The sequence below is a fragment of the Mastacembelus armatus genome, chromosome 14 (assembly GCF_900324485.2).
Source record: "Mastacembelus armatus chromosome 14, fMasArm1.2, whole genome shotgun sequence".
Classification (NCBI taxonomy): Eukaryota; Metazoa; Chordata; class Actinopteri; order Synbranchiformes; family Mastacembelidae; genus Mastacembelus; species Mastacembelus armatus.
In genome coordinates, this window is record NC_046646.1 from 9,853,892 (window position 1) to 9,872,894 (window position 19,003).

A 19,003-nucleotide genomic window follows, 5' to 3' on the forward strand; every position below is an offset into this window, starting at 1 on the left:
TCTTCATGGCACACAATCCCAGTTCTCTTATTACTCTTATTGTAAATGCAGTGTTTTAATCATTTTGAGGATTAAAATGAGCCATTTAGGCACTTTCATATGTAGTTATTTAAATGGCCATAGTCATTTTTAAAAGCCTCAAAAATACAATCAACAAAATTATACAGTTGTTTTTCCACTTAGTAGTAAAAGGTGTAAATAATTCATTGGCTGAATTCCTCTATGCTGCTTCATTTTGATGGTCACTTGGATACTTTGTCCAAGGCTTGCGAATTTCCACCACTTGCTTTCTGAAGCAGCTATACAATATGCAGAGTATACACATTAATACTATTGTAGTCTGTTATAGCAAATAGGATCTTTAATTGTGTCACATACAATACATTTTAAATTGTGACAGGCGTTATGGAAGGCAAGCAGAGATGCATGGTAACCAAATTATTGCAAGCGAGGTTTCTTACCTGTACCTGACAGCGGAGTTGTTTTGCTTGAAAGCCTGGACACAACAGGGACGTTCTGACGTGCAGAAGGACAAAAGACAGCTGTACAAAGTGTACTTGTGACAACAACCCAGTTGCGACCTGGCTCATGCAGTTGACCTGGTATAAACACCACAGGCTCCTATTTAGTTTGGATCACTTTTACAAAGAAAGGGTAAGGGTGTTTAAAGGGGGTGGCTTAATTCACCCCTGACCAAAAGCTCTCAGCCTTCTCTATTACATCGTGAGACACTAACCACACCTGACTGTTTTATTTCCTTATTTTTTGTATCCTGCATTTTTGAATGCAAATATTTACAGCATGAAACCCCAAATATTACTTTTGTTCACAAAATGTTGCCTTTTTTTTTGCAGGAATTCTATTCAACATATGGAGATTTAGTCAGTGGATGTCACTTTGCTCTGCTGATAGAAGACATCGTATCCACATTGAGCAGTGTTCTATCTAAATGCATGAAGCCAGGCTCATCATTAAGATTGGGTTTATTGTGGACATGATACAGGGATGTCTGGTGTTCCTACATTTATTTACCAAGACTTATGCCTTTTATGGAGGCAGTCTGCAGAGTGAAACCCTTTCACTGTGCTATCTACCCAGATCAAACTTCATGTTCTTATCAGTGTTAACCTGACAAATGATGAAACCTGTCATCAAATCAAAGACGATTAGTTTTGAGCCCACTCCTGAAGCCCAACATACTGCCAAAATGAACAATACATGAAGTAGGACAAAATGTTCTAGACATATCCTGCATGCCCCATTGGCCTGCAAGCTGCAACTAACTTTCCATAACGTGGAAATATACACGAAATACAGGTCCATTACCGTCATGGAACATCAGCGTGTCACATTTAAAGAAAAAGGATTTGGTTTGAGACGGGGAAAAAAATTACATCCAAGTCTGGTCAAACTATTTCAAAACGTAGCCATAGGATTGCGCAACTTCAAACCACCATCACTGTAAATAGGAAACTGCTATCAGTAACAGTAAAAACCCTTTATTTTTTTTTCTCTTTTCACTGAGTTAGCCCTATTGCCCTAACTTGGGCCTTGATTACCGTCCACAATCACTCGCACTTTACACCATGTTTCCATGTGACACTTAAAAGGTGCTTTTGAACGTGCGGGGGCAGGCAGAGACAAACACTGCACAAAAACACAGGCCGGTGAACAGCTGCACAATCACAAAAGAAGAGATAGCCTGTGAAAAAAAAAAATTCTTTTATTGGGTCACTACCCCCTGGAACAGGGGCTAAAATGTTTAGACAGCTTGATGTTTGAAGTCTTACAGGGCTATTATCCTGGGTCTTTTTGCGCAATACTTAACTACATCAGTCTGCAGCCCTATAAAAGCAGCAGTGACTTCATTAAAAGGTAGATGCGCTTAGGGTTGTTTTGTGCCATCTCGAACTTTATTCTGTGAGACTCTCTGGACTAGGAAAATGTATGCAGCTGTTACGCTCTTTCTCTTCATGTCCCTGACTGCCACTACCCATGCAGATCACCATCAGCCCTGTCGTAAGAATTTATTATTTCATTTTGGTTCCTATTTTGGTTTTGGATTCCTATTTGAGTCAACAATAATTTCTGCTGTGGTTTTATTCGCTGTAAAAGGTTTCTGCTGTCTCATGTTCTTTTACCAGAATATGTAGGACCCATCTAACTGACACTTCTCTTTCAGACGCTCCCAATATGACAGGATTCATGTCTGTGGTGAGTATTTTAAATTTGCCTTCAGAAACTTAATTCTTCATTGCACTTTTAAAACATTTTAAAATATAGCATTAAATTTCTCGACTTCTCTCTGAATTCATGGTGAATGCCCCCAGATGAACCTCAAGGGTGAAGTGAAAGCATTTGGTGCATTCACTTATGATTCAACAGGCAAGAAACTACGGTTCAGATCAAACGAGAGCCAGCCCACAAACGCTTCACTTGGCTTGGATCTGCTGATGTTTTTTGAAGAGGTAACTGATTTCTCGCCTAAACAGGTGTCACAATTCACTTGAAACCATTTTGCATTGACATTTGAGCCTGTGTCTGTATCTGTCAGGGAATATTCTACGAGATTGACAACAGAAACCGGAGCTGTGAGAAAAAAGAATTGCAATGCACCATGCATCCTCTAGATATTCCCGACGACGCCAAGTTTTCATCTACGCTACACACTGGGAGCCCATCCATTGAAGGGGAGGGATTAAAAGTCAATGTATGGGCAGGACCAATGCCAGACATGAAAGGTGGAAGAGAGGCTGAAAAATAATGCATGCACCTTTATCAGAGAGATAGAGTCGATGGTGGAGATATTCAACATGACTTTGTGTCTTTCAGGTCACTACTCCATGTCTGTAACCATGGGATGTTTGCCTGTGAACACATTCTACTTCACTGAGTCTGCATCATTCCTATTCAGGTTGGTGACTGATTTTAACCCTTTCACACTTCAGAGATATTTATGTAATTTTGATATCGCCCGTCTAACCTGCAGACACAAGCTATAATGAAAAGATCTTCATGTGATTTTTGTGTCACTTTCTCACAGCAACACGGACGTTGAAAACGAGATCAAGGATCCTGATCTCCTTGTGGTGCCTTCTATCTGTAAGGGACAGCCTCTGGAGGAGACGCCTGAAGGGACAGTAAACAGTTTCCTCAATGAATTCATGTAGATGAAGCCTCACCAGCAGCAAAATCAAAAACCCTATCCAAGCATGAACTTTAGACCTTTCTCTCCTTTTCACATGACTCCGCACTGCATCACATCTGTTTCCATCACACCTTCCACTGCCCTATGAAGATCTGGCTTTGAATGGATCATACTGTATACATACATTTTGATGCAAAGGAAAGAGATATGACATGGATTATAGAAGTAGTCATAATTACTAACAGTTGGTGGCTTTTCAAGTTGGTACTGCTTACAAACCCTGTAAGATATGATTAATGGATCAATAAAATGCCAAAGCTGTCAAATGTGTAAAGAGCTTTTTTCCCCCAAAAAGCAGTTCTTTGTCAAGTGGTTCATTTTAAAATTTGCTGCTGAGGCCCAGTTGATCTCCAACTCCTTTTGGAGCATGTGCATTGTCCTGTCACCTCCAGACACCTTCAAGTCAACAGAGTATTGCACATCAGTGCAGCTTCATGAGGTTTGGTCCAAAGATCCTGTTAACTACACATTACGGCATTTAGTTTATAATGTGAATATGTAACTCATAAACACAATATCAACTTGATATGATGTTTCACAATATCGTCTCAGTATAATCATGAATAATGTAGGATACTTAATTAGCATCAGTGTGATTATTACACATGCCAACATTAACAGTATTGAGAATATTATATAAGCGTTTTCTGGTCTGGAGGCCGGTCGACTGTATGTAGTAGGCCTACAGTGTTACCATACCATCGTCGTAATAAGGAGCGAAACTAACGAAATGAACCATAATGAACCAGAAGGATTGTGGTATTATCATGTCCATTAAACACTATTGATTAACTACAACACTACAAATTTCACTGAGAATAAAATAATTTAAAATAATTTTTATCATTCTGGGAATTGTTTTCGTTTGAGTTACAGACCAAACTACAGCATTTTTTAATGTATTCTTGGTTTTGTCATTAAATTATGTAATTAAAAACGTAAAAAGACAGGTTCATTTCTTGCATTTTTATTGCAAGCAAAAATGAGTAAGATTTTTATAGGCAACATTTTGAACAAAATAATTTAGCCATTTTGTGCTGAAACAGGACTTTGTGCTTTAAGGTTTACTAAATGATTTTATACTGCAAGAAGGGTTTTGATCATATGCCCATAAAACTAATTTAAGAATTGACACGTGAGAAAATTCAACAGTAATGACATTATTATTATTACTTACTATTATTATTATTGTTATATGAAGCTTCAGAGCCCTGACAGGATATAGACTCTATACTATAGAGCATCGTACCTGCAGTTCCCGCTGCTGCCGACAGGTGGTGTGTGTGCTGCATTCATAACAACGAAAATACAAACTGTACCTTGCTATGTTAGCCACCAACGAGCTTCTTAACACTAGCTAGCAAATTAACTTCTTGTTTTGGGGATTTGGAAAATGTAATTTTGTGTAGGAAATTAACGAGGGCATCTTCTTTCTGAAGTTTGCAGCGCTTGGATTACATGGTTTCAGTCCGTGTTTGATTTAAAAACGAGGTAAGTTGTAAAATGGCGGATATAACGTTAGCTAACATCCAGGGAGTTTGTCATTGATGCTGCTATAACCTTACCGAGCTGCTGCCGTACACTCCACGCTGCTGTTCAGACGAGGCACTGATGTAGAAATACAACCTCATCACAACAAATTGAAATGAACACGAGTCAAAAGTGCGACCATTCAGCTGGTGCTAAGCAGTGGTGTCGTTAGCCAGCAAGCTAACGGTGATGCTAGCCAAGCTAACAGCTAACCTAACTGTGAATTATCTGGATCCCAGCGCCAACACCAGTAAGTTACATCCGTACGAATAAAGCAGAGGAGGAGCGGGTGTAACGTTAGTTTGCTGATGTCTCTGTTAACATCAGATGTCAGTAAGATCAGCTGGTATTAGCCAGAGAGCTGTCGGCCGTCGTAGCAAAGAGATGAGAGCAGGAAACATCTGTGCTTGTGTTTGTAGTTCGGAAGTATAGCTACAACTGCGCCTGTCACATTATTGTGGGATCGACTCGTTTTACATTTCAACTAACCTTTATCGTTACCATCATCGTCACATAAATACCAGAATAGCACAGTACTTGTCCGGGAAAGTAAGTAACTAACGTTGTATTGCGGCACTCACACCCAGCAGGCTTTTCCATTTATGGTCCTAGGACGCAGAAGTCAGGCCCCTCTTGTGTTTACTGTGCGTTTTGGAGTCAGGGATTATCTGTTACAGTCGACCCTTACGGTGATCTCCCTCAAATACCCGCTGTAATGTTAAACTACTGATGAGACTGTTTGTCTAGTTCACTGTCATAACACTAAACAAAATCATTATGTAGTTAAACCAGATTTTTTGGGTAGTTTTAAAGTTAATGTATTATATGTCATGTAAAATAAAGGAGCCACAGTTGACCCTTCCTATATCTTGTCATTCTTCGTCCTGCTTGGAAAAGCATGTGCAGAGACACACCAGTCCCCTCCACACAGCCTCACAGATATGACTGAAATAGCTGAGTTTCTGCTTCATTAAAGACACTTACAAAGTTTATAAATCAGGGGTCCATGCATGGAAAATCCAGGGTTCAACTTACAGTCATCAGCTCATCAGTGTCAATCAGCAGGAAGTCATGTAGATGTAGTTTTGGTCTTGGGTACAGGAGTCATGCTGCTCTGTAAGGTAACAACCTGGCCAATGATAAATGGACAGCGATGCCTTTTCAAAGCCATCTGCATGTATTGCCTTACACTTTTTGTGTTGAGCTCCAATACATCACACACAGTCATTTTACTAATCTCCTTTATGTAGCCTTTCACTTAACAAAAGAAAGAAGAAATAAATGATAAATTATCTTAATTAGTAGTGATATGAACTTAAGTGAAACCTTGTGTCTGTTAGCCAAGTTTTATTATTTTTACAGTGATGAGTGGCAAGCTGTTATTTATCTGTCAGAAGTGACATAACATTCATTAACTAATTGATTAAATTACTGGTTAGTAAGTGCTATTTAAAATGAGTTGTGTTATTCAGTAGATGACGAAAATGACAATAAAATGTGTTATCTCTAAGTCTGTGTAGTTTTGGAGTCAAAAATTATCAGCATATTGTAGCTAGAGACAAAAACAGGATTTGTGAGATCTCAGTGTGCAAAATTGAGGACTAATGAGTTTAACTGAGTTAGTGTAGTGACCAAGGAAAGCCTGTAAACCTGTACCCTGCCTGAAGATACTGAAGTGTTTGGAATTTTCCAGCCAATAAACATATATTTAATGGCAAAAAACTGACAAAAACATTAATGGGTCTTATTTAAAAGCAGCAGTTTATGAACAAAATGTTACTACCAAGTACCAGGACCCACCACCCAGCTGTTTAAAATGTTATTTAGAGATTTCTTGTGTTCACAGGTACATCAATTATATAACTTATGGTCTGTTTCTGTCAGTGTAGGTGTTGCTGAGGTGATGTTACCAAACACTGTCTTTTTGTTGTAGGTTGTTATTAAACATAATATCTTGATATGGTCGTCATCATCATGGCATACTGAGCTCTGTCTAATAATAGAAACAGACATGTTCTCTTTGTCCCTTGGTCTTGAGTATTGCATGGTGAAACTGAGCTCTGTATAAAATGTACTGTGATTTGTTGATGAATTACTGCAACCAGTGTCAGTGTGATTGCTCTTCAACGAGCTCCTCTGATCTGTCTTATCACCAGGTGCAGCTAAAGAGACACTTTTTTGTTTGGGGTCCAGCGCAGCAGAAGCACGTTGTCCAGCAGATCCAGAAAATGTTAAAGAAATGATAGCAGCGCAGGATTTGCACACAGAATTTCAGTTTCCCCAGTAAGAAAAAATGCATCATTAAATGAAACGATGTTTGAAGTTGCTTTTGTAATTTTTCGTATATATACATGCACATTAGGGAAACTGTTCATGGTTTTGATGACTTTGTGTTGGTTGCAGAGAGGTAGAATCTCAGCTGTCTTCAGATACTGACCTTGAAGATCCTGATGGCAAAAATGCAAGGGGAGGAAAAGGCACGGTATGTTTTTCAACCTTATATCTTTTCGTGTGAGCCAGTTTAACCTTATATGTCGCAGCTGACACATAGGAGAAACAGTGTGATATTATTAAGCACCTGTTTAGTCACAAAATAAGTCAATGTCTGCATCAAATGTATTCAGCTTATTTAATGTAATGTTGTTTAATGTACATTTAATGTATGTGCAGTGTGCTTGGAGTTTTATAACACAGTAACATGCTCATTATCCCTATAACATCTTTTTCCCTAACAGACAGCCAGGAAAGGGAAGAAGGCACTTGGAGACAAGGCCAAAAGTGGTGGAGCAGGGAGGGTCCCTGGTGTTGGCTGGGTGAATGGCCATCATCAGGAGAATGGGATGGAGAATATGACCCTGTTCGAGGTGGTGAAAATGGGGAAGAGTGCCACACAGGTGAGGGTACACTACTGTAGTTTCATCTCCTCTTCCTTCCTCTTTCCTTATTGCTGTAAAGTATTTTCACTGGTGTGTAAGACTTTCGGTAGTGATATTAAAACAAAATTTTGAGATTTTTTTTTAGTTTGATATTTTATTATGTTGTAAATTGTCACTGTCATTATTTATCTTCTAGTCAGTTGTTGATGACTGGATTGAGGCATACAAACATGACAGGGATGTTGCTCTCTTGGACTTAATCAACTTCTTTATTCAGTGCTCTGGCTGTAAAGGTAAGCAGGCTACAGTGTCTGACATGATATACACATGTTGCAGGTTGGGTTCCTGAAAGCAAAACAATATGCTGAACTTTGTTGCCATTGTGTGATTTTTTTTTTTTTTTTTGGTTTGTTTTGTTTTGTTTTTTGTCACAAAGGTGCTGTAAGTGGAGAGATGTTCAGACACATGCAGAACTCTGAGATCATCCGAAAAATGACAGAGGAGTTCGATGAGGTGATTCAGGCTGTGTTTTATATGACCTTGAATATATGAAACAGTCATAAAGAGAAATATACATTAGGAAACAGATGCAGTATTCCTGTCCTCAATGTGATCATCTCCCTGCGATCATCAAACAGGACAGTGGGGACTATCCATTAACTCTGTCAGGACCACAATGGAAGAAATTCAGGATAAGCTTCTGTGACTTCATTGCAGTTCTGGTGCGTCAGTGTCAGTACAGCATCATCTACGATGAGTATATGATGGACACAGTCATCTCACTGCTTACCGGCCTGTCTGACTCACAGGTCAGAGCGTTTAGACACACAAGCACACTAGCAGGTAAGTTTTAAAGCTTTGCCACAGCACTGATCTTGGCACTTGCGTATTCTACATCACTTCTACTACGTGCATGTCTGCACACTCATACTGCTATTTTCCAGAGGATGTTATTCCTTCAGGTGTGTATCTGAATTTATCTTTGCCAGCCATGAAGCTGATGACAGCGTTGGTGAACGTTGCTCTGAACCTCAGCATCAATATGGATAACACACAGAGACAGTATGAGGCAGAAAGGAACAAAGTCATTGCAAAGAGAGCCAACGATAGGTTGGAACTTCTGTTACAGAAGCGTAAAGAGGTGAGAGGAAAAATAAGCTTCTTGCATTATATATATATATATATATATGCGCCTCATGTAGTAATCAGTCATTTGGACAGATTTGTTTTTGTGCCATGTACAAGGGATTCAAGAGACTATTTTGGCATTTACTGATTTTCACACAATTTTCTCTGTTTCTCTGAAACAGGATACTGAAATTAACAAAATAAAATATATAATTAAGAAGGAGTATTACAGTTATTATAAATGATTATGTTCTGTTTACCATATCAAACATTTTTAGAGGTAATGATTTTATTTTGCCATCTTTACTCTTTAATATTGCTGAAATGGCTTCAAACAGAGCTCAGAAAAGACAAAAAAAAATCAACTTTGAAACTTTTTAGTTTGACACAGGAAATTTTTGTGCCATTTTCATGCAAATTATTTAAAATTAATCACTTTGTGTTAATCTTTCAGCTTCAAGAAAATCAAGATGAAATTGAAAACATGATGAATGCAATATTCAAAGGAGTGTTTGTTCACAGATACCGGTATGTAAAGTCATGACTGAGTGGTGCACTGCATGTTGACAAAGATTTTACTGAGTTGCATCATGAGTCACACTTGAGTCTGCTTGCAATGGTCTGTCATTCAGTCTTGGCGCCCTCTAGTGTCAAAAGAGTGTCAGCACCAACATAAGTCCACAATATTTAGTTTTATTTACAGAAGGGCATGTTATTGGCCTGTGGCTAAATAGAATCAATTCTCTTGTTTTCCAGTGATGCCATTGCTGAAATCCGAGCTATATGTATTGAGGAGATCGGGGTGTGGATGAAGTTGTACAGTGACGCCTTCCTCAATGACAGTTACCTGAAGTATGTTGGCTGGACAATGCATGACAAGGTGAGCTAACAGAAGGCATCTGTTTTTTGTGGAAACAAAATAAAACAAATGTGATTTTTAATCTGATAAGTCACTTGTAATGGCACTAACCATGGGCCAGCTGCTTTATGCTTGTTGGAGATTGTTTCCCCTTTCACCTGACTTCTAAAAACGTTAGAAATTTTTCTTCAAATTTAGACCACTTTCTAATCTCAGCTGGCAAAGGAAATGAACAGAAACAAAACAACAGAATGCATGTCATATTTTGTCTATAGATGTGCTAGTAAGAAACATGTTTAACTGGGGTAATGGCAAAGTAACACTTGAACTTTTGGTATTCCATTATGGTAAATATGTCTTGTATGACTACTGTGACTTCAGCAAGGTGAGGTGCGGCTGAAGTGCCTGACTGCCCTACAAGGTCTGTACTTCAACAGAGAGCTCAGTGCTCGACTGGAGCTTTTCACAAGTCGCTTCAAGGTAAGCGAGCAGCTGCAACACTTCAGTACAAGTAAAGCTTTTCTGTACATTATTAAAACTTAAAGGCTTGTTTCTTCTCAATATGCATATAATGATAGTAATTACATACATTTTATTTCATTATGCACATGCATGTTACTGTATGTAGTTCCTCTACTTAAGAAACTGTATCTGAGACATAACCTTACTCTCACTGACAGGATCGCATTGTATCTATGACTCTGGATAAGGAATATGATGTGGCGGTGCAAGCCATTAAACTTCTGACCCTTGTGTTACAGTGAGTAACTTCCCCTCTGTTTGAAAAGCACGTTTCTGCATTTGATCTTATTTTGCTGAGCCACATTATGGGCTTATTCTAATGACATGATTCAAATTTCCCTGTTCCAATAAGCTTCTGTGATGGGCAAAATTTATAATCGAATCATTTCATACATTTGCCTTGAACACTGATTCATCTTTGCCCATTACAAATTCATCAAACTGCCCCTATTGCTAAGAATGTATGTATTTCATTTGCCAGGAGTAGCGATGAGGTTCTGACAGCGGAGGACTGTGAGAGTGTGTATCATCTGGTTTACTCAGCACATCGACCCATCGCTGTTTCAGCAGGAGAATTTCTGTTTAAGAAGTAAGTGTATTGCTGGTTTAAAACTTATCAGAGGGAAGTAAAGTATCCATTACAATACACTCACACTCTGTAGGCTAATATTAAGTAATTTATTATGGTGCCAGCTAAGTAAACTGTGAAGCTAATTTGATTAAATGAAATAGAAACAGTACTCATATGCAAACAACTCATTTCCCTAAACAAAGAACCTGTGTATAATGCAAACAGTGAAAACTGAACGTTAATGGGAACATCCTGTGAAACTCCCAATATCTAGTAATGTGTAAGTTCACGTGTATGGCACCCCGTATTTGTCCCACCTATAGCAAACAGTCATTCCATCTGCCTTCCCCAGGCTTTTCTAACAGGCTTTTGTATTGTGCTGATTGAAGGCTCTTTAGCCACCGTGGTCCTGAGGAGGAGGGATTGCCCAGGAGGGGCAGACAGAGCCTCAATGGCAGCCTCATCAAGACCACTGTCTTTTTCTTCCTGGAGAGTGAGGTAACCAAGGCTTTTGTCTCACGTCTGGGTCTCAACTCTATGCTTATTGCAATGAAAATGTCAATCCTTTGCAGTGTGTTCGTTTAGTTTCAAGTGTTTGTTTTGAATGAGATAAGATAATTACATTGCCCTCCATTTTCTCACATCAAATATTATCTTGATGCCAGGTCAAGATTGTACCTTCTTGAGTATATTTTCATTTTAATCAATAACATTTAACCACTTAATGTTTCACAGCTGCATGAGCATGGTGCCTACTTGGTGGATAGTTTGTGGGAGTGTGCGTCAGAGCTCCTGAAGGACTGGGAGACTATGATCAGCCTGCTACTGGATGAACCCATGCCAGGAGAGGAGGGTAAGCGACCACTCTCAGACAATTACTAGCTGAGAATTTTTTTAGTACTGCTATTTGGAAAAGGCACCATTTACTAGATAAAGGCATTTTTATAGGTAGATCACACTGTGATATTGTCATTAACTTTTGTTCCTTTGTGTAATTTTTCTTTTTTTTTCTTATAAAAGCTCTGACTGACCGCCAGGAAACAGCTCTGGTTGAGATCATGCTCTGTGCCATACGGCAGGCTTGTGAATGCCACCCTCCAGTAGGCAGGGGCACGGGGAAAAGGGTGAGTGTCTTGTTGACATGCTCAACACCAAGGGAATTATTTGTGTTTCTTGAATTATTTCATGTTGTTAACATGGTTGGGTTTTTGTACATGGAAAAGGTCCTGACTGCCAAGGAGAAGAAAACACAGCTGGATGATCGGACACGGATCACAGAGATGTTTGCAGTTGCCTTACCTCTGTTATTGGCAAAGGTGAATACCCATGTTCTGCAGTACAACCAGCAGCTGTAAGGTTAACTTGTATATTTGAACAGCAGGTTTGAGTCCTAACCACTGAAACTAACTGTTTTCTCATTCGGTGTTGTAGTACTGCGTTGACATCGATAAGGTGACCAATTTGCTACAAATACCAAAGTACTTTGATCTTGACATCTACACAACTGGCCGGTTAGAAAAGGTTTGTACTCAGTACTAAGTTATGCAACTTGTGAATTGCATGCAGTGCTAGTGAAACAACGTTAATGTGCTTCCTTGCTCTCATTAAGCATTTGGATGCCTTGTTGCGACAAATCTGGGAGGTCGTGGATAAGCACACAGACACTGAAGTGCTAGAGGCCTGCTCTACCACCTGTCACTATCTCTGCAACGAGGAGTTCACCATCTTCAACCGTGTAGACATCGCCCGCTCTCAGCTTCTCGATGAGCTTGTGGACAAGTTCAATAGACTCCTGGAGGACTTCCTGCAAGAGGTGGATACACTAAAATGTTTCTTTGCAGGGATTGTTTGAAAGCATGTTCAAAGATACAGAGACATGGGTGAGTTGCCAGGATTTTATTGGTTGCATCTCTTTTTCTTTTCTTTTTTTTCTGTCAGGGTGAAGAACCAGACGAGGACGATGCCTACCAGGTTCTGTCTACACTCAAGAAGATCAGCGCTTTCCACAAGTAAATCAGCTAACACATTTGCACTTATGATTTCCATAGATCATCAGTGGTTGAAGACAGCATTGACAGTTATCCTGATGTTTACGTCATTGGTTTTCATTTTTGACTTCATTTGAATTCTTCTGTCTGCCTCCAGTGCACATGACCTCTCCAAGTGGGATCTCTTCACCAGCAACTACAGGCTACTCAGCACAGGTCTACAAAATGGGGATATGCCTGAACAGGTATTGCAGTCCTAACAGTAGTAACATCATCATCAACATAGTAACAGTAACATCAGTAACATTAATTTATTTCAGTCACAATGGAAAATCAGATCTCATCTGATCTGCTTGATTTTCTTCTCCCTAGATTGTGATTCACGCCATGCAGTGCACACATTATATAATCCTGTGGCATCTGGCAAAGGCTTCAGATGGCAGCTCACTAAAGGTATTTACATATTATTAGCAAAATCTATGACTGTGTAAAGTGGAATTTCCTTCATATCTGACATAGTGTTAAAGAACATTTCGTAGGTCTTGTCTTGTGATAATAATTAACTGCTGAAGTTTTCTATAAGAAGCAAACTTGCATCCTGAGCACTAGTTTCTGTCAAATGGCTTGAAACTGTTACTGCTATTTTTTCAATGTTCCAGACATCTGAAGTTCTCTTTTTCAATTTATGTAGATCTATCTACTCTACAATCCTAACTTTACTGCTCGGTTTGAAAGAATTGTATTTTGTTCATTTTGCGGACTGTCTGACTGAGCACTTGCTTCTTTTAGGGTGATGTGGTGACACTGAGGAAGCAGATGAGAGCTTTCTGTTTAATGTGTCAGCGTTACCTAAGCAGCATCAACACTGCAGTCAAAGAGCAGGTGGGGTTGTGCTGTATGGGCTGTTCTTTTATTGCTGATCATTCTCCATTACAACTGAAAATATGGTTAGTCAGTATAATTATAAACGCTGAGGTGCTGTTTCTTCCAGGCCTTCACCATACTATGTGATCTGCTGTTGATCTTCAGTCACCAAATCATGTCTTCAGGCCGGGAACAACTGGAGCCTCTGGTCTATACGCCAGACTCTTCTTTGCAGGCAGAGCTACTCAACTTCATCCTGGATCAAGTGTTCATTGACCAGGATGATGACAACAACAGCACAGGTCAGAGCCAGTTATATTCATGTTGATCCAATACACTTGAGTTTAAAAGTGGAATGCATAGACTGAAGATTTTTTTTAATTTTTTTAATTTTTTGGTATTTGTATTATTTTTCATTTTCCAGATGGACACCAAGATGATGAAGCCAGTAAAATTGAGGCTCTGCACAAGCGAAGGAACCTTCTTGCTGCCTACTGCAAATTAATAATTTATAATGTTGTGGAAATAAACACTGGAGCAGATATATTTAAACAGTATATGAGGGTAGGTTCAAACCATTTTTAAAAGAAAATCCTCTAGACCTACTTTTCTTCTTAACAGCATTCCTTCTCTTTATCCTTAGTATTACAATGATTATGGCGATATCATCAAGGAAACAATGAGCAAAACAAGACAAATCGACAAAATACAATGTGCAAAGACACTCATACTAAGCCTGCAAAAGGTAAGATTCCTTACCCAGCTGTAGACTCAGTGATTTGTAAAAGGACAAACATTTGTATTATTGCCTTGTTTCATATTTTTATATACATTAGTAGACTGAAGATACAAAAACGTACTGCTTTTTCTGTTGATCCGCAAGATGTCACTTTTACAAGGGATTGTGCCGCTGTATAATATAATCAGCTTAGTTAAATTACTACTGAAGACAATACATTTAGACTTCATAGCTGTGAAACTACCTTTAAAATGTGGTATGTGTCATTTTGTTGTGTTGTTTTATGTTTGTAGTTATTCAATGAGATGCTGTCTGATCTTGGCTTCAATTTTGACCGCTCATCATCAGCCTTCTGTGGCATTAAAGAGCTTGCCCGACGCTTTTCATTAACTTTTGGCTTGGATCAATTAAAGACCAGGGAAGCTATTGCCATGCTACATAAGTAAGTGACACTCCTGATCTAAGGCAACATAGTTCATAGTTTTGCATGTTAAGGCAGCTCTTACAATGACTTTTTCAATGAGTAAATGTGTCTATTCTATATTTCCTTTGTATTTGCTTAGGGATGGAATTGAGTTTGCATTCAAGGAACCTAGTCCCCAAGGAGAGGGGAGTCCGCCACTTAATCTGGCATTTTTGGACATCCTGAGCGAGTTCTCTAGCAAACTAATTCGGCAGGACAAGAGAACAGTGTAAGTCTGAGGCACACGACATGCAGTGATTTGTTTGTGGTGAGCATGAAGCTAATGTGTCATTCTGACTTCTACAGTCACATGTACCTGGAGCGATTCATGACGTTCCAGATGGCCCTGCAGAGAGAGGACTGCTGGCTGCCCCTCATCTCCTACAGAAACTCCCTGCAGGTTGGAGGAGATGACGACACCATGTCTGTCATCAGTGGGATTAGCAGTCGAGGGTCCACCATCAGGAGTAAAAAGTCTAAGCCAGCCGCTGCTAGCAAAAGGAAATTGCCTGAAGGTGAGCAGGTTCAGCATTACTGGTAGGTTGGTGGGGCAAGATTAACTTTATGTATTATAAAAATGCCACAACATTATTTTTTTTTCTGTTTCTTTTAAATTGAAATAGGTCATTTTGTTTGTTATTAAAATTGCTAATTTGCTAATACAAATACACAGTCACAAAATTTGACAAGCGGGTGTGTTTTTTGCCATTAACCTGTCATGTACACCTCAATGCTGTCACTCAGTCAGTAGGGGGAATTGATTCTCCTAGGGACCTCCTCATGTACATTAACTGCCTTCATCACTTGCTATTTTAATAACACTTAGAACTATTCATGTGTTGAGTAAAATGAAGAAGTTCAATAAGTTCTTGTCTCTTGTAGAAGAGAACAGCAGCAGCAGTAGTGATGCAGTCTGGATGAACCGTGAACAGAATGTACAAACGCCAGTGATGATGCATTCACCACACCTCACCTCCACCGTACTGAGAGATCCAAAGAAGATGAGGCCAGAGGACAGCTACACAACCGCATACACCATGCCAGCTGAGCAGCATCCCCATCAGCCTGTGCCTGCCCAACAGCAGCCACACAGTCACCACCAGACTGCCATTGATTACAAGTACAAAAATCTTTCTTTCTACCAGTTCTTTTACCTTACCTGAAAACAAATGTTTGCAAATGTTTTAATATCTTATGTGTACTTGATAAATACTGCACACTGTCCCACAGTACCCAGGTTACTTGGATGTTGACACAGAGGCAACAAGCTGAGGCCCGTCAGCAGCAAGAGCGGGTTAGCATGCACTATGCCAAGATGAGGAATCACATGCAACAAGCAATGTAAGATTTAATAAATGAATCATTTTTCTGAATAACATCCAGCCAATAAAAATCATTGAAAATGCGTTACATGTGTCCTATCCAGGCGTCGAGGCTCTGGACTCATGGAGGACGATGAGGAGCCAATAGTGGAGGATGTGATGATGTCATCAGAGGACCGCTTAGAAGACATCAGTGAGGGCATGGATTTTGACACAATGGATATAGATTTGGTAATTTAAGAAATGTTTATCTGAATTCTGAGTGCCAAAAATACCAGACAAATACTGCACCTTTTGGGGGTTCAAACATCAATTTGCACATCACCATAATTGTCCCCATTTCGATCTCACATTGTCTCATATTTTCATGGTGGTGTATTCTTGTTAACCGAGCTGTTACCTTTTCAGCCGGCATCAAAGAATCGAAGAGAAAGAACAGAACTAAAACCAGACTACTTTGATCCATCTTCCATCATGGATGATTCGGTAAGGTTATTTCGTATTGTGGATGTGGTTGGCTATGGTTTGCCTTGTTATCAGGGACTACCACATTAATACGCTACTTCTTTCTCAATCTAGTATTAACTTGTTCTGTGTTTGTGCTGTAGTCCCAGCTATTGTTTTGGATATAAATTATGACTGAATGTTGTACCATACATTTGTTCTCATTTCTAGAATTGTTTTTGTGCTTTTAGGTTCTCAACGTTTCAATGTTTTAGTACGAACATGTCGAAAGGACAATGTGTTAACTAAAATCCTTGGGAGATAAGATGGAAGACTTTCACCTGTGAAAATCAAAATGGAGGGAAATGGACTACTATGAATAGTTTGTGAGACACCAATATTTGCCTCTTCAACACTTTGTTAAAATCCAGAAGGAGAGCTTGAATTTGAATTTTATTCTGATATTTTCACACACCAGACCTTTGCCGCACAAAAGAGAAATGTCTCGGTTTTTGTTAGGTTGGCCTAAAAATCAACTTGATGTTAGTTTTCACTAAGTTGGACTTAATGCTGCCAGTGTGTAAAGTTTAGGCTAATACAAGTGCCAGTACAAATGTGGCATTTACATGGTGAGGGGACAATAACAGACTGAAATTAAAATGAGTAATATATACCTTTAATCTTTTTCATTCAGTAGACAAAAATTGTCTGATGTAAATACATAGTGGCCAATATACAGGAGCGGTGAACACAATTTCATGAACGGATAGAAGTATAATAGCCCAGCAAAATAACACTACTTCAATGACGCTTGTAGTGTTCACTTGATGTTGAACACTCTAATTACACTGCACTTTGTCACAGAGGTGGTAATTCAACTCTGTGGTAATTTTACAGCCATATTTTTAGAAATTGTCATAAGCTCTGACGCAATCTAAATAGCAAATGAACATCAAAAACTTCACAAAAGCAGCGTTTATTGCAAGGCTGTTGAATCGGACTGCATTACCTTGTAAAGGTGTTAGTGAAATTAGGTTCACCTGGTGTACTTTTAAACTGTAGATTTTGGCATGGCATGTAGCCGTATATCGAAACATGTACACAGTAAAGTATAATGTGAACTGGCGTCTCATACTGTTCAAAGGCCTTGCCGCAAATGATATACGGTATTCTCAGATTTCTTTGTGACGGTATTTTTTAGAGATGTATGTGTTCTGCTTTTATACCTTATAGATAACTTTGATTTATAGATATTTTGTAATGACAATCAATTGTAAACTAATGGTTTCTAATCATTCTATTTCACATAGATGCTGAAATAATCCTTTCTAATGAAAATAATTATGTTACTATAGATATGGCCAGATGTTTGTATTTTTTTTAATCTACAACAAATGAATGAAAAGGTAATGTGTTGCTCAAATGTAGTAATTTGACAAACTGATGGCCACATCTAAAATTATGTTTTAATATTGGGAACACTCAGTGTCATACATAAAAATTTTGAATCAGCATTAAATATGTAATCTCCTATACCTTGACTATTTTTCTCCACTGTATAGTGTCTAATATCTAATAACAAATATATGCCATAATTACAATCTTTAAAAGAAAGGATTTTGAACATGGTTGAAAAAGGAGTATGGTTTGTGTTGCTTTTTTTGTGAACAGTTTGCAAGTGTGCCGAGGACTCTTTTCAAACAGCCAATTTATTTGGTGTACCGCTATTGCGTGCATAAGAGTTATAGAAATATTCTAAATTACAAAGTTTTAGAATTCTTGAGTGGACTATTATAGTATCAGAATTGTATACTATACAGTTAAAAATGTGTAATATATTGTGAATCGGTGCTTATTTTATATTTACAGTTTCTTGAAATTTTACAGAATGATTAAAGAAATAGAATGTAATTATTTGAGGTCCACCTACCAATTTGCAAGTATACATACAGTGCATTGTTTTGTTTGTCTTTCAGTGGATTGTCGCAATATTTCCTTACCTCTGTGTATTGGCCTGGTTGGCAGATTGAGATTTTATGGAAAAATATGTATCCATATTGTAGTTAGAAACAAATCCCTAAATTCCCCAGAATCCCACTACAAACTGACTGGAGAAACAGGTCATAATTTTTTAACATAATTACATACTAACTATTCATGTTAGACAGATGAGGAAAATATATCTAACAATTGCCTGTAAATTTACATTAATCATTTCATTTTGGATCTTTTCTGTCTTGCATTGAACTGCTGAAAATGTGCATACATCTGTATGTTTACACATATTTAAATATTTGTGTATATTAAATTTGTGTTTTTATTCTATTTACAAAGTGCCCATTGCATCTTTTAAGCTTTCTATTTATCCCTGGACATGTCTCATGAACAGAATAAACCCTCTGCAACTGTATGATGACTTTAAGCACAGGGCTCATTCCCAAAATAAATAAACATATGAATGAAAATTTGAGGAATGTACTGAAATACTG

At 38.5% G+C, this 19,003-nt stretch overlaps 2 protein-coding genes across 2 annotated transcripts; both read left to right on the plus strand.

Moving 5' to 3' along the window:
- The first annotated feature begins 1,789 nt into the window (after positions 1-1,789).
- Positions 1,790-3,474, plus strand: epd (ependymin). The gene is made up of 6 exons (XM_026328499.1): positions 1,790-2,019; positions 2,183-2,214; positions 2,331-2,468; positions 2,555-2,741; positions 2,833-2,914; positions 3,044-3,474. The coding sequence occupies exons 1-6, from the start codon at positions 1,944-1,946 to the stop codon at positions 3,168-3,170; spliced, it is 642 nt and encodes a 213-aa protein (XP_026184284.1). The 5' UTR covers positions 1,790-1,943; the 3' UTR covers positions 3,171-3,474.
- A 1,007-nt stretch (positions 3,475-4,481) lies between these two features.
- stag2a (STAG2 cohesin complex component a) lies at positions 4,482-18,839 on the plus strand. The gene is made up of 34 exons (XM_026328139.1): positions 4,482-4,699; positions 6,895-7,021; positions 7,142-7,220; positions 7,474-7,632; positions 7,811-7,907; positions 8,051-8,127; positions 8,253-8,457; positions 8,604-8,755; positions 9,197-9,270; positions 9,499-9,622; positions 9,983-10,081; positions 10,282-10,361; positions 10,605-10,712; positions 11,084-11,192; positions 11,430-11,547; positions 11,715-11,818; positions 11,918-12,010; positions 12,126-12,215; positions 12,304-12,507; positions 12,633-12,703; positions 12,840-12,927; positions 13,055-13,135; positions 13,472-13,564; positions 13,674-13,848; positions 13,971-14,110; positions 14,190-14,291; positions 14,579-14,727; positions 14,849-14,977; positions 15,055-15,263; positions 15,631-15,868; positions 15,979-16,089; positions 16,175-16,301; positions 16,479-16,556; positions 16,766-18,839. Exons 2-34 carry the CDS (start codon positions 6,978-6,980, stop codon positions 16,787-16,789), a joined length of 3,831 nt encoding a protein of 1,276 aa, XP_026183924.1. The 5' UTR covers positions 4,482-4,699; positions 6,895-6,977; the 3' UTR covers positions 16,790-18,839.
- The last annotated feature ends 164 nt before the right edge of the window (positions 18,840-19,003 follow it).